The sequence below is a fragment of the Emys orbicularis genome, chromosome 1, assembly GCF_028017835.1.
Source record: "Emys orbicularis isolate rEmyOrb1 chromosome 1, rEmyOrb1.hap1, whole genome shotgun sequence".
Classification (NCBI taxonomy): Eukaryota; Metazoa; Chordata; order Testudines; family Emydidae; genus Emys; species Emys orbicularis.
The window spans coordinates 257,084,841-257,100,995 of record NC_088683.1 but is presented as its reverse complement, the minus strand read 5'-3'; the positions used below and the strand labels follow the sequence as shown (position 1 = coordinate 257,100,995).

Sequence of the window (16,155 nt, the reverse complement as noted above, 5' to 3'; positions counted from 1 at the left end):
AAGACAAACAAGTTTACATTTACAAGAGATAATGCTGCCCTCTTCTTATTTACAATGTCACCAGAAAATGAGAACAGGCATTTGCATGGCACTTTTGTAGCTGGCATTGCAAGGTATTTACATGCCAGATATGCTAAACATTTGTATGCCACTTTGTGCTTTGGCCATCATTCCAGAGGACATGCTTCCCTGCTGATGACGTTGTTAAATAAATAATGTGTTAATTAAATGTGTGACTGAACTCCTTGGGGGACAATTTTATGTCCCCTGCTCTGTTTTACCTGCATTCTGCTTTATATTTCATGTTATAGCAGTCTCGGATGATGACCCAGCACATCTTGTTTGTTTTAAGAACACTTTCACTGCAGATTTGACAAAACACAAAGAAGGTATCAATGTGAGATTTCTAAAGATAGCTACAGCACTAGACCCAAGGTTTAAGAATCTGAAGTGCCTTCCAAAATCTGAGAGGGATGAGTGTGGAGCATGCTTTCAGAAGTCTTAAAAGAGCAACACTCTGATGCGGAAACTACAGAATGCAAACTACCAAAAAAGAAAATCAACCGTCTGCTGCTGGCGTCTGACTCAGATAATGAAAATGAACATGTGTCGGTCCGCACTACTTTGGATTGTTATCGAGTAGAATACATCATCAGTATGGAAGCATGTCCTATGGAATGGAGGTTGAAGCATGATGAGACATGATGAATCTTTGGCGCCAGGGCCGGCTCCAGGCACCAGCTTAACAAGCAGGTGCTTGGGGCGGCCAAGGGAGAGGGGCGGCACGTGTGGCAATTCGGGGGCGGCAGGTCCCTCACTCCCTCTAGGAGCGAAGGACCTGCCGCCGCCGATCGTGGCTTCCCCCCCCCCCCCCCCCCCGCAATTGCCACCGCCGGTCGCGATTGTGATCGCGGCTTTTTTTTTTTTTTTTGCTTGGGGCGGCAGAAATGCTGGAGCCGGCCCTGTTTGGCGCAGCTGGCACATAAATATCTTGCAATGCCAGCTACAACAGTGCCATGAGAATGCCTTTTCTCACTTTCAGGTGACATTGTAAAGAAGAAGCGGGCAGCACGATCTCCTGAAAATGTAAACAAACTTGTTTGAGCGACTGGCTGAACTAGAAGTAGGACTAAGTGGACTTGCAGGCTTGAAAATGTTATATTGTTTTATTTTTAATGTAGTTTTTTTGTACATAATTCTACATTTGTAAGTTCAACTTCCATGATAAAGAGATTGCACTACGGTACTTGTATTAGGTGAATTGAAAAATACTATTTCTTTTGTTTTTTACAGTGCAAATACTTGTAATAAAAATAAATAAAAAGTGAGCACTTTACACTCTGTATTCCGTTGTAATTGAAATCAGAATATTTTAAAATGTAGAACACATCCAAAAATATTTAAATAAATGGTATTCTATTAACAGTGTGATAAATCGTGCGATTAATCTTTATAATTGCACGATTAATCACAATTAATTTTTTTAATTGCTTGACAGCCCTAGGGTAATAAGCCATAAATGCAGTGTCTCCATTCAGTCCAAGATTTTTAGTCTCAAGTATAGTTATGAATTTAAGCTCCCAGGCCCACGTTTTGAAAGTGTTGTGCACGTTTCCTTTGAGGGTGAGGACTGATAAGCCAGATATAGAGTGATTGCCTTGTGAAAAAGAGTTCACCCACAGCTGATGTGATGTTTATGTCTTTTATCATTTTCCTGTGTGAGTTCATTTGAGATCTTAGCAATTGTCTGGTTTCACCCACATAGTTGCTATTGGGCAACTTATCTCTCTCGAACAGAAGTTGGGCCAATACAAGATATTACCTATTCATCCACCTTCTCGCTCTCTATGTTCTTAATGGCACATTTGGGTCAAAAATTTTACAAGTGATCATTAACATGAAAAAAAACTTATGTCCAATTCTCTCTGTTACTACTAGTACAGCTTCTTCTATGGTAGGAGTACTGATTTTAAACAGGGTACTGTCTAGAGCTGCTCTGAGTAGATTTAGATGACATGAGGCTGGTCAACACCTGTCCTTCTAATGACATTTACCACCGTTGGAGCTGCTGCAACCATAGCAAGAATGGGAAGTTAAAAACAGCTAATGAAGCCCTGGACCCTTCTTGTCAGAGGCACCATTTAATTTAGTGGTTAATGTTCATTGCTCTGAAAATAAGGCTGTGTTTTGGGCTGGGAAGAGGAAACTAGGAACACCAGGAAATGTTGGGCTTTGTGTTCAGGTATAAACTTTTACGGTCTTGGCCTGTTTTCTTTGTAAGAAGATGTGTGATGTTACATAGTTACCCGAGATATCTATCTTGACATAAAGGTTGAGCAGAAACAAGCCACTGGTAGATTCCACCATGATTGTAGCTCCTCAAGGGCAACACTATCCCCCCCCCCACACACACACACACCTGGGTTGACCGCCACTACAAACAGTGGCAGATTAGCCCCTTGGCCAATGGGGTCCGTGCCCAGAGGCCCCAGCCAACTGGGGGGGCCCTGGAAAATCGAGTGCACCCACCCGCTCCATCGGGCACTCTTGCCAAGGAGCAGGGTCGGGGTACTGGGGCATGCCCACTCTGCCTGGTGCTCCTGTCCCCATGCCCTGACCCTGCTCCCCAGCAGGAGCACAGGGAGGATGGGGGGGAGGGGCCCCCACTTGCTCTGGCCCAGGGCCCCAGAAAACTGTAATCCACCTCTGGCTACAGAGAGGTAAAAATTAGTGTCTTGTCTCCACTAGAATTTTGTCCCTGGGTAGGTGCCTATCTCAGTGTGAAAACTACACACGTTCGCAGAGAAGACAAAGCCTTGGGCAAAAGTTGGGATTTCCAATGGCGTTAGTTTAATATAATAGCAAAATAATGGAGAGGCTGAAGCACGTAGTCAGTTAAGGCCATGGAGCTCCTCAGTAATGTGACGTTAACGTGACTGAACGAGCCCGGCTGGAAAACAAGCCCCTCTAGCTCCGGGGAGACGGGCCAGAGACAGACCCTCACCTCACGGGGGATCCCGCGCTGCTCACCCTGTTCGTCTCGGCCCCCCTGGCCCCAGACTGAGGCCGCTTCACTTTCTTGCTCAGCCTCTGGAGGGAGCCGAGCGGCGCCTTCTCCCGGTTACCCCCGCGGGCCGGGGAGCTGAGCCGCCGCTCTCCTGCCCCAGGGAGGGGCCCGAGGCTGGCCGGGGCCGCCCCGCAGGCGCTTCAACCCCCCGCGTCCGGCGCGGCAGCAGCGCCAGCCCCGCTCTCGGGAGCCATCTTGTGAGCGAGGCCGCGCTGCCTACACGGCGGAGCCGGCTGCAGCCGCGGCCGGGTGACGGCCTGTCCCCCTCCCCCTCTCCGCGGGGCGGGGTTGATGGGGCCCCCGGAGCCGGGGCGCCGCGGGGGGAGGCCGGGCTGGCGGTGACTCTCCGCCCGCCGGACAGAGCAGCAGCCGCTCCCAGCAGGCGGCCGGGCACGGGGGGGCGGGAGCCGAGCTCCGGCACGAAGGGGGCGGCCATGGCCGGCGAGCCGCAGAAGAAACCGCACCTGTCGGCCCTGGTGGGACACACCAACGGGCTCACCAAGCCCGCCTCGCTGGCGGCGGCCGCGGGAGCCCGGGCCGGGGGCGCCGCCGCCACCTCCAAGAAGCTCGTGATCAAGAACTTCAGAGGTGGGCCGGGGGTGCGGGCCGGGGGCGGGCGAGTCCCCAGCGCCTGGCGGCGGCTCGAAGCGTCCCGTGTTTCCCCCCCAGCCCCGCCGGCCGCAGCCACTGGACCCCGCGGCCCTTTCCTGACCTGAGTTTACTTTACTCTTGGCCCTGCTGCCTCCGCCCCTTCCCCGGAGAGGGAGGCCGCTGGGCCCGGCTGGGAGGGGCCCTGACTGCGGGCTGTTGCTACTGCGAACAGTGTCAGGCAGGGCAGGGTGGGGAGCGGCCGCCCGAGGACCCTGCCCTGTGGTTGGGGGGTCAGTGTAGCCTCTGGACCGCTCTCCAGGCCGAGCTCCAGGGGCGCATGGTACACCCTGCACCCCATGAGGGCAGCCCCTGCCCAGCCGCCAGCGCCGCTCCTCTGGTCATGTGTGGGGTCTGCTCCAGTTCCTTCCTCACCAAGAGATACGTGCCAGGCTGGGTTTGCTCTGGAAAGGGACCGTGAAAAGGCCTTAACTCGGCTAACTTGCTCTCAGTGCCTCCCTCAACAGCTACAAGGGCCCTTACTCAGCTAGTCTGTTCACTGTATAGCCAGTCACTTTTTTTGGCAAACAGGGGCCTGATCCTCCAGCCCCAAGGAAGTTAATTCAGCTTACTTACATATGTGAAGTTCTGAGCACAGGGTCCCTAGTGTAGCTCTCATCTGTAGGTCTCAAAGACAGGCCAATATTACTGGGGTGCTGGAACAGTTTTTCTACTGGGGGTGCTGATGATAGAAACCATGTATTTGGTGTTTGTTATTATTACTTCAAGCGAGGGGTGCAGCAGCACCCCCAGCACCTTTAGTTCCAGCACCATTGAGTATTAGCACCACTGTTTTACAGATAGGGGAAATGAGGCATAAAGAAGTGTAGTGATTTCTCCATGATCACGCAGCACATCAGTGGTGTAGTTGGCAGCAGAACCCAACTCCCCTGTCTAACCAGTCCTGTGTCTGGCATCTGTACTGCTTTAGTATTCCCTTTCCTCATCTCAACTAAGTGATGCAGTTTCTATATAGACAACAGTTTGTGTTGCAGACTTTTCTAATGTTTCAGTAAACAGCATGTTCTGTAATAAAATATATGTTATGTGTAAAAAGTTCTATTACACACAGTGTAGTTAAGATAATGTACAACAATGGTTTAGTGGTCAGTTACTCTTTAAAGAATATATAGAAAATAAATCTATTATAGATAGTGTTGAAACTAGAGTGGTGTCAAAGATGTTGCAGTAGACCACATTAGTTTGCTAGTGTTTGGAATGTGTTTTTAAGCTTTATTAAATAAAAAACCGTAAATTGCAACACTTACTTCTTGAGTGCATTCTGAGATAGTACCCTTGCACATGTTTTACAAATTTTGTCCAGGATCATGCAAGCTGCTCTGTCTGGGCAGATATTTTAGTAGGGATCTTTGCATGTGAAGAGGGACAGCCCATGTGAAGTTTCTTGCAGGAGCAGGGCCTTTGTATGCCACGATTCAGAGATAAAAATGGCACTTAGTGGCTTTTGCCATATTATATGGTATTACAAATATTTCTTTATTTAAAAAAAAAAATCAAGCTTAAAGTGTGAAGTGAAATCCAATGTGTCTTTCACTTTATTAAATTATTCCAAAAATATTTTAAAATATATAGCTATAAGTAATCTTGTATTGCGGGTTCAGTTTCTACTTACTTGTATCTGGTTTTACAGAAAGACCTAAATTGCCTGATAATTACACACAGGACACATGGCAGAAGCTTGATGAAGCAGTGAGAGCTATACAAAGTAGCACCTCCATTAAATACAACCTTGAAGAGCTCTACCAGGTAAGAGTCAAGATTTTGTGGGTTTTTGTTTGTTTGTTTTAAACTAGGAAAGTGGTAGAGCATAATACTGATTGCTTTGGGATTTTCATTGTTATAAACATTTAAATGTAAATGGGATTTTTGTGTTTGCAATGTGTATCATCTGGCTACCGATTAGGTCAGTATTCTGTTCCTAATGTATGTTTGCCGTTTTCTGGATCAGTGGCTCCCCAAATGTTGTCCTTGGAACTTTCTGATGGTCCATGGAGAGCTAGCAGGATTGGGGCCTGTGATAAATGAGAAGGGGGGAGGAGTAGCAGCTTCCTTTTATGGACAGCCAGTCAGTTAGCTATAAAATCCCTCTTAGTAGCTGTTCTCTACTTGCTTTACCTGTAAAGTGTTAAAAAGTCTCTCTGTGATACATAGGTGAAAGGAAGGGAGTGGGCACCTGACTAAAAGAGCCAATGGAAAGGCTAGAACTTTTTAAAATTGGGGAAAAAACTTCCCCTTGGTCGGTCTGTCTGTTGCTCTCTGGAGAGAGGGAATAGAGCAACTATGCTGTAAGAAGCTTTGGGCCAGGTATGAAAAATCACCTGAATCATACCTAGAAACTACTCACTTGAAACCCCCAGATATGTAAGTAGATCAGGAAATGTTTAGGAAGACACAAATAGGTTTATCTCTTTTTATTTCTTTATGGCTTGTGAACTCCTCTGTGCTAACCCCAAATGCTTTTGTTTTGCTTGTAACCGTTATGCTGGACCTCAAGAAGGTTATTCTTGATGCTTAATTCTTGTAAGTGTTTTTTTTAAATCTAGCAATAGCCTACGTTTCCAAATGTATTTTCTTTCTTTTTGTTTTTAATAAATTTATCTTTTTAAAAAACAGGATTGGATATTGTGTCCTAAGAGGTTTGTGCACATGTTGTTTAATTAGCTGGTGACAACATGTGATTTCCTTTGTTTTCTTTCTCAGTCTTCCCCAGATTGGGGGGGAGGGGAAGGGCTTGAGGGTACCCTACAGGAAGGAATTCCCAAGTGTGTCTTCCTGGCTTCTCAAAGGGGTTTTGCACTTGGGTGGTGGCAGCATCTACCCATCCAAGGTCAGAGAAAAGCTGTAACCTTGGAAGTTTAATACAAGCCTGGAGTGGCACGTATTAATTTTTAGAGTCCTTGCGGGCCCCCACCTTCTGCACTCAAAGTGCCAGAGTGGGGAATCAGCCTTGACAGGGCCCATCTAACTAGCTAGTCATATTGAGGACTGTGGAAGGATGCATTTTGGCAGGGGTCAGAATGGGGGAAAGAGAGGCGAATAAGTGGTCATACTCTCCCAAACTCTGCTGGTTCTGAATGCTGAAATGAGATGTTACACTCACTAGATCAGGGGTCGGCAACGTTAGGCACGCAGCTCGCCAGGGTAAGCACCCTGGCGGGCCGGGCCAGTTTATTTACCTGCTGACGCGGCAGGTTCGGCCGATCGCGGCCCCCGCTGGCCGCAGTTCACCGTCCCGGGCCAATGGGGGCGGCGAGAAGCCGCGCCGCTTCTTGCTACCCCCATTGGCCCAGGACGGCCGAACCTGCCACGTCAGCAGGTAAATAAGTAGCCTTATTCGGAAACTAACTCCGAAAGAGTTTGCAGCTGAGAATCCCAAGTGGAGGGAGGAGCCTCTCTGCTACCTAGAATTAGGCTCCAGATTCCCTGAGGGGGGCAGGGTTTAGGACACAGCCCTCTCCTTTGCATCTCCCATCGTCTAGCTTACATGGGGAGCCACCTACCATGCTTGCTTCTCTGAATCCCATTCATTGTACAGGGAAACTAGGCACTTAGCCCAGGCATTTGAATCCCAGTGATTTTTTAGGCATCTACAAGTTAGGCAACACCATGCCTACGTTTCTTTGTGAATCTAGCCCATAGTGTCCATGCTGATTCTTTTAAATCTATTGGCAGCATTTAGTGCTGCTGACCATGAGGCACTGCTGGTAGGTGGGGTTGCTCTTGAGAGCCCCATTCTCTTCTCTTTTTTTCTGTTGGAGGACTCAGCATGTAATACTTGTATCATTGTGAATCTCGGGGTTCTAGTCTGTCATCCTGCTCAATACAGTAGAACCCCGATTATCTGACCCTCCCTTAAACGGCTCTCCACATTTACTGAACAACCAGGAATCCAGGGCCAGAAGCGGGTGATCTCTCCTGTGGCCATTTGATGGTGCTGCAGCATCGCATTTTCCCATTCTCCAATTTATCTGGGGTTTTGATGATCTGATCTGGTCCCAATTAAACTGGATAAACAGGGGTCCACTGTATATATGTGAGTCAACGTGGATTGCATTACAGTACAGATCTGTTTACGTGCGAATCCGCTTAACGCACGGTAGCGCCATGCCTCCCAGTGCTACCTATTTAACACGCGAGACTCACTAACACGTGGTACAGGAACTTGCTATATAGTGCTACAGATTTGCTCACTAACTCACTGACATAGAAATCGACAGGAAGTGCGGAGTGGAAACATGTTGTACGTCTTTACCGCCGATGGGGGGGGGAGGGAGGGAAGGGGCAGCAGCGCTTTAAGGACAGTCATTTGCTGCGGCAGCGCTTTAAGGATCCTTAAAGCACTGCCGCGGCAAAGGACCGTCCTTAAAGCGCTGCCGCGGCAGCGCTTTAACATTGCTGCCCCTTTCTCCCCCACCCCGTTGGCAGCCCTGCTGGTAGGGACCCTACCAGCAGGGCTGCCGATGGGGGAGGCAAAAAGGGCAGGAGGCAAAAAGCAGTGCTTTAAGGATGGTCCTTTGCCGCGGCAGCGCTGGGCCACCGACAAGGGGGGAGGGGCTGGGGGGGGCTGGGCACAGCAACATTAAAGCACTGCCACAGCAAAGGACCCTGCAGCGCTTTAAGGTCCCTGCCCCTTTTGCCCCCCCTCGGCCGCCGACGGTCGGGAGGGGGTAAAGGGAGCAGCTGCCCCGGGGCCGGCGATTTAAAAGGGCCTGGGGCTCCGGACGCCGCTACTACAACAGCAGCGGTGTCCAGAGCCCCAGGCCCTTTAAATTGCCATGGGAACCCCGGGCGGCATGGACCAGGCAGCCTGGAAGGGTTGGCTGGGGGATGCTGTCCCCTAATCCCGCCCCTTCCGTCTGAGGCCCTGCTCTTTCCGGGGGCCAGAGCTGCCCCCGCCCCTTACCGGTAAGTGTCCTGAGTTACTTTCACCCCTGTGTAGTAGTAGTAATGTTTTTATTAGATTACACATTTGAATTTATATTCTTGCAAAGCACCGTTAACAGATAGGCCTGCAGTATTTGGGATGCTGTGAATACGTATGTAATCCTAGATAATTATACATGTATATACAGTATAGATATCTTATTTCAGCATGGCCCTCTTAACCCGTGATCCGTTAACACGCGGTCGTGACGGCTTGACTCCCGACATCCGCGCGTAAACGGGTCTGTACTGTACCTTTATTGTGCAAGTGACACCAATTATATATCTCTGTTTCATCATTTCCAGAAGATAACTAAGCAGCATTCTGTCTACAGAATGTCTAATGCAGAAAACATGTTTGTTGGAGGAAATAAAAGTAATTCCTTTTCCTCTTGATGGAAATAATTAGTGTGCCATTTGTCACTCATGCTTGTTACTTGGTGCTCTTGTCAGACCCATGGTTGCTTCTGAATTTTGAGGTATCAGCAATGGTCCAACATATTTTTCCTTGGAACTATGCTTGGCAAGGAGATTGTGATCATTCTTGAATATGAAACTTCCCTTGGTTATCCACCCCAATGTCACTTCCAGATTGGGTCATTGCAGAGCACTCTACTTGTGCCTGTTCAGAATATGGCTGCTGAGTTGGAGTGCTTTCTTTAGGGAGCATAATGCACTTGTGCTTCACATACTGCACTGGTTACCAGTTTATTTGAGTGAAATTGCTGAGTTCCCAAACAATATAGTTAGTTAGCTAATGGTTAGGGATGAGAGACAGTACTCCAAAAAAACTTACCCATAGTTTTTAATAACGTGTCTATAATATTCAGATAAGTGCGTAATTCTGCAGCAAGGTTCATACCACTGATTAACACACCTACAGAATTTTTGTCTGAGTAACGACAACGCTGATTCTTCCTCTTAAGACACCACCCTCCAGTCTTTACTACTTTTTTGCCTGACCCTGAGAACCCTTAATTGTGTGATTAACAGTTTGCAGGATCAGGTCCCTGTATTGAATGATTTGTGTTATGGGATGAAGAACTCTCTCTCTAAAGGCTATAAGAAAGTCTCTCTTGATGGTTGTAGGCATATGAAATTTTAAAATAGAATTATGCTGATACAGTAACTATACTGGTACTATCTTCCCTTCACTGTACTTGTCCTAAGGGGTTTACATAGTCTGCAGTGTCTGTAAGATGAAACCTTAAACTTTGAGAGTGATCTAGATCTAGGAGGCATACACATTTGGATACACTAGATCTTTATTTAATGATGCTTGTATACATGTCATATCACTTGGTAACAGTGCTTAATTAACAATGGTGCTTTTTGTGTCTATGTATGTTGTGGTTATAATCTTATTAAAGGATGGAAAATAATAGCTTTCTCTGTGCTGTTGGTCCAATTAGAAATTTGTAAAATATGCATTTTTTTCAGAGGACTGTGTGTGGAGGTAAAGTAGTTGCTCCATTACTGCCCAGCAATCAGTTACTCCTGAGGGAATTCTGCGCCAAAAAATTAAAAATTCCGTGCACAATATTTTAAAATTCTGTAAAATTGTGCATATTTTATTTGTCAAAATAACACAATATAATCACACCATTTTCAATTATTTGCTGACCAGTATTTTGAAATAAATTGCCAACATAACTGAAAGCGGTGTGATTATATTGTTGTTGTGTTTGTGTTATTTTGACAATTAAAATATGCAGAATTTTGCAGAATTTTAAAATTTTAAATTTTTTGGTGCAGAATTCCCTCAGGAGTACCAGGTCAGGGTGCAGCTTGTTGGTGCTCAGTGGAGTAGTGGTCTGGGTGTGGGGGGCTCCTGATGCAGGGGGTGAGGCTGGATGTGGGTTTGGGTGGCTCAGTGGGGTTGTTCTGGGTGCGGGGGGATCCTGATGCAGGGGGAGCTTGATTGGGAGTTCTGGGTGTGGGGAGCTACCGATGCAGGGGGATGAGGCTTGTGAGGGTTGGGGTTTGGGTGGAGGGGGGCTCAGTGGAGAGTTCTGGGTGCGGGGAGGTCTGGATGTAGGGGTTTCCTGATGCAGGGGGTGAGGCTTGGTGGGGAAGGGGTTCAGGGGGCTTAGTGGTGGGGTGTGCAGAAGACTCCTGATTGGGGGAGGGCGGTGGCTCAGTGGGGGATGGTCCCTGGTGTGTGGGTGGAGGGAGGGGTCACTGTACAGGGAGCTGCTCTCCTTGTCCGCCCAGCCCTCCCCTCTCCCTACAGTGCAGAGCTTCCTGCAGACCGGGGAAGTTTCTGGGTCTTGATCTGACCCAGCCCTGGATGCTCTGTGCAGGGAAGGGGGAACTCTATCTCCATCTACCTCCTCCTCCCCCCACCCTCAGCTGGGACTAACGTCCCTGGATGGCCGGGGCACCCCCAGAGCCCTCTTCCCCCCCCCAGTGATTTACCTCTCCTGGGATGCCTGAACAGACACGGCTGAGCTGCGGGGGAGAGGTGAGTGAGCACTGGTGCAGCTTCTTTTTTCTTCCCCACTGTCACCGTGCCTCCATTGGTCACAACTGAGAATACCAAATTCAGGACAAACTGCTGAGAAATAGCGCAGACACACCCCAAAACTGGTGATTAATCTCCCATAAGATACACCAAACCAGCAACAAAAGTAAACTTCTGTTTCACCACACTGGCTAACAAGAAATCAGAAAAGCAGTCTACTTAAGTATTCCAGTCCTGGATTCAACACCCAGACACTAGACTTAAAGATGAGTGGTTCTTTAAAGCCAATTTCATCAAACAAAAGGGTTGTTCTGATCCCAAAGGACCAGCCACATACCCAGGTCAATATACAACTTGGATCTTGCCCAATAATCACGCTGTTGCCAATCCGTTAGTATCTAAAATCTAAAGGTTTATAAAATGAAAGGTGAGTTAAAATTGGTTAAAGGAATCAAATACATACAACAATTGCAGAGTTCTTGGGTCAGGCTTGTAGCAGTGATGGAATAAACTGCTGGCTTGTTAAGTCTCTGGTTGCTTCCAAATCATTGGAAGGTCCTCAGTCCCTTGGTTAGAATGCTCTCATTAGTATAAGTTCATAGTCCAGAGGTTTGAGCGGGAAAGAGACAAAATGGAGATGTTTCCAGCACCTTTTATAGCAGAGGTGGGCAAACTACGCCCCGGGGGCCACATCCGGCCCTCCAGCCTGTTTAATCTGGCCCTTGAGTTCCCGCTGGGGAGCGGGGTCTGGGGCTTGCCCTGCTCCTGCGCTCCAGCCGGGGAGCGGGATCGGAGACTGCTCCGTGTGTGCCAAGGCTCCCGGAAGCAGCAGCATGTCCCTCCTCCAGCTCCTATGTTTACGGGTAGCCAGGGGGCTCCGCGTGCTGCCCCCACCCCAAGCGCCACCCTCACAACTCCCATTGGCCGGGAACTGCGGCTAATGGGAACTGCAGGGGCAGCACCTACGGATGGGGCAGTGTGCAAAGCCACTTGGCCACACCTCCACATAGGAGCTGGAGGGGGACATGCTGCTGCTTCCAAGAGCTGCTTGAGGTAAGCGCCACTCGGAGCCTGCACCACTGACCCCCTCCCGTACCCCAATCTTTTGCCCCAGCCCTAATCCCTCTCCCTCACCCCAATCCCCTGCCCCAGACTGGAGTCCCCTCCCACACCCTGAACTCCTCATTTCTGGCCCAACCCCAGAGCCTGCACCCCCAGCCAGAGCCCTCACCCCCTCCTGCACCCCAACACCAATTTCCTGAGCATTCATGGCTCACCATACAATTTCCATACCCAGATATGGCCCTCGGGCCAAAAAGTTTGCCCACACCTGTTTTATAGCTTCTCACAAGCGAAGGGAAACCCATTGTTCTCACTGTGGAAAATTACAGTAACGAGATGGTGTTTGGAGTCACATGGGCAAGTCACATGTCCATGCATGTTTTCGCCTAGACATAGCAGGAAAGTCCACTAAGGGCTAGTCTACACTGGCAATATTGAAGCGCTGCTGCGGCAGCACTTTAACGTGGCTTGTGTAGCCATGGCAGAGTGATAGGAGAGAACTCTCCCAGCGCTCTTAAAAAAAACCACCTCCGCAAGGGGCGTAGCTACCAGCGCTGGGAGCACAGTCTACACTGGCGCTTTACAGCGCTGAAACTTGCTGGGCTCGGGGGTGTTTTTTCACACCTCTGAGTGAGAAAGTTGCAGCGCTGTAAAGTGCCAGTGTAGACAAGCCCTTAGTGTAGTTAAGTGTCTTCCATTGTGAGTTAAGTGTTTTTTAATTGGCCATTCAACTTGAATAGTTCCTTCACAATGTGCTGGCTAAATACCTTGTGGGTGCTACCCAGGAGCAAACATTTGAAATCCAAGTATAGAGCCAATGCTCATAACTTCAAATACAAAAATGATACATATGTACAAATAGCATAATCATATTCAGCAAATCATAACCTTTCCATAGACACCTTACTTGCTATAATTTGTACAAGATTTGTTGTAATTATATAACAGTGGTAGCAACAATGATCTACATGGTCAATTTTAATCAGATAAAGTCACACCCACAGAAAGCATTTTCTGCAAAGAATATCGGGGGGAGGGGACATTTTCTTGCTGCGCAGCAGTGGCACAGAATTTCCCCAGGAGTAATCAGTGTTGCTGCTCTTCATATACCCCTTATTTATTCTCCTCCCATTCTTCCATATCCTTCCTACCCTGTCCTTTAGTTTTCAACATTTATCAGTTAAATATAAAAAACAGATGCTTGATCTCCATATTTCATTTCTGTTGATTTCAGCTACCCATGCGTCTGTATCTGAAATACTGTGATCTTCAGCACAAATGTGTTTTCCATTGAAATCACATTTTAAAACATACTGTCACACCTGTTTTGTTCTTGGTTTCATTTTCACCTGTCCTTTCTTTCATTTCACACATTTTGACTTAAAATTATTGGAGGAAATCTTTTAAATTTATTTTTCCCCTCTGTATTCCACACTGTCATCTATAACCTTTTACAGGTTTTTCTCTTCTTATTCTCAAATTTCTAACCTTAGTTTATTCCTTTCCTTTTACTCCCCACTATATTTTCCGTTTTAGTTCTGTTAGTTTCTACTTAATTTTTCACTTCTTGTTAAACTCTGTACTCCTCATCTTCCCTCTGTTCTCGCTGTTCACTCTTACCACTTTCTTCCCTTTCTTACCCTTGTGTTCCTCTCTCTACTACTCACCTTCTCTCCCCCATTTTGCTCCACGTTCCAGTTAGGTATTTCCCAGGAGAATGAAACTGGCTTATCTAGCATGACCCCTTTCTACTCTCCGTTACTACAGTCCAAAAGAGTTATAAATCATTCTCTTCTTCAAAATTTTTCCTTTCGTGTACACCTATAATTTTGGATAAGTGAACTTAAAAAATTTAAATAACCACTTGGTAAAACTTTCTACAGATCTTACTTAAAATTGTTAAAACTAATTTAGAGAGATAAGGTGGCTGAGCTAATTTCTTTTATTGGACCAAATTCAGTTGATGGTGAGAGAGAGAGACAAGCTTTCAAACTTGCACAGAGTTTGAAAGCTTGTCTCTCTCTCACCATCAACTGAATTTGGTCCAATAAAAGATACCTCTCAACTACTTCATTATATTAATTTTATTTTATATCTAAATTTCTTTCTATCCCACAGAAACATGGTGTTGTCTCCATGTTTAATAAAACTATCACATATTTTGAAACTGAGGTTAACGAAACACTGTATACTTGTTAAAGAACCCCACGTCATTTCAAGCTTCTGCTCCTATTTATCTTGTATGGGTCTTTTACACATTTTGGATTATGTTGTAGGGGAGAGGGGCTGAGAAGTGTGATCTGAAGCCTCCAGATATACAGTATGTGTTCCTAATTAAGGGGTGATTTTATGCCACCAACCTTCATGAAAATGACAGATGACAGAAGACTGAGTGAGTTTAAGTGATGTGATCTTTTAATTTTGCCATTAGTTGAGATTGTTTACATTTTTTACACATTCCCATTCTGTTCCTGATAGCTAATCATGCTCTGCCCTTTGCCATTTTAATCAATATTATTCCAAGAATTGACTACTAGCAAATACTTAAGAGAAAATCTTGAAGCATCTTTGCTCTGTGTCCTTCAGTAATCTGTTTAATCTAACACCTTGTTAAATTCAGAATTATTTCTGGCAGTCATGTTTCATGGGGGTCAATATGAGTTTTAAATATATTAAAGGCACTATATGAACCTTAGTCTTTTTCCTCAGGAAAAATGTAGCAAAAATTTAATATGTTCATACTTATGTTAACTAGCAGTCTAACTCACTACTTTTGTGTCTTCAGTAAGGCCCGTTAATCTTAATCTTAAATATTTTAGGAGCATAATAACCTTCCACACATTTTACGAATAATTGGAAAGTATTTCATACGCAGTTTGCATGGACTTCTAATTATCTACACATGTATATGAGACAGCACTGTGATTGCTACTTAGAGATTGTTGAGCCTACACGGGTTGTCAAAGCATACAGAGGAGCTGATGTCTTAAGTGGCCACAATTTGTGTGTGTCAAGCCCAGGGGTCGGCAACCTTTGAGAGTGGTATGCCAAGTATTCATTTATTTACTGTAATTTAAGATTTTGCATCCCAGTACTACATTTTACATTTACAGGGGCCGGTGGACGGAACCCCAGACCGGCGGTGGAGGGGGCAGATGGAACCCCAGACTGGCAGCGGGCTGAGCTGCTCAGCCCGCTGCTGGTCTGGGGTTCCGTCCGCCGGCCCCGCTCAGCCCGCTGCCGGCCTGGGGTTCTGTCCATCCAGGCCGGCAGCGGGCTGAGTGGGGCTGGCTGGCAGCAGAGTGCCACTAAAAATCAGCTTGTGTGCTGCCTTTGGCGTGCATGCCGCAGGTTGCCGACCCCTTGTCAAGACCAGTGATCCACTCAAGAAAAACAAACCACCCAAAAACATTAAGAAAATTGACAGTAAAAGGCTAATAGACAAGATATTGCAGCAGCAGTTTCAAACTGAACTGAAGAACAGATTTCAGGTGCTACAAGAGTTAGATACCGTAAGAAGTCAACATCCATCTGTCAAGATGTGGCTTTATTTTTACACAGCAGCCAACAACTGCAGCTGGTTTCCAGGCAAACTAATCTAAAATCTGGATAAGTAAGGATATGTGGAACTGTGTGAAAGAAAGGAAACAAGTCAAAGCAAACAGACACCTCCAGAAAAAGGAGCAGCAAAAATCTGTATTTTTTTTTTTTTTTTAAAGGACAAAGCAGTGTGAGAGAGGCAAGAGGAAGTAAATGAGTAATGTTACCAGTGACTGCTGAAAGAGGTGATGATAAAAACACTTTTTTCATTGTCTCAACGAGGTCCTAACTGGCAAATTTACACCAGCAGGAAGGCCTGTCAGGGATAAACCAGGAAAGAATAACATAAAAAGAACAAAAAAAGCAAGTGGCAGATCACTTTCAAGAGGTGCTCACACCTTCTTGTTAACTGTTGGAAATGAGCCATCCT

The 16,155-nt window shown here is 46.6% G+C and overlaps 1 protein-coding gene across 1 annotated transcript in view; it reads left to right on the top strand.

Moving 5' to 3' along the window:
* The first annotated feature begins 3,501 nt into the window (after positions 1-3,501).
* The window catches only part of CUL4A (cullin 4A), a 101,356-nt gene continuing 88,702 nt past the window's right edge, over positions 3,502-16,155 (top strand). The window contains exons 1-2 of the mRNA XM_065397435.1: positions 3,502-3,655; positions 5,367-5,482. Coding sequence (XP_065253507.1) covers positions 3,502-3,655; positions 5,367-5,482 — 270 coding nt within the window. The remainder of the gene's footprint in view (positions 3,656-5,366; positions 5,483-16,155) is intronic.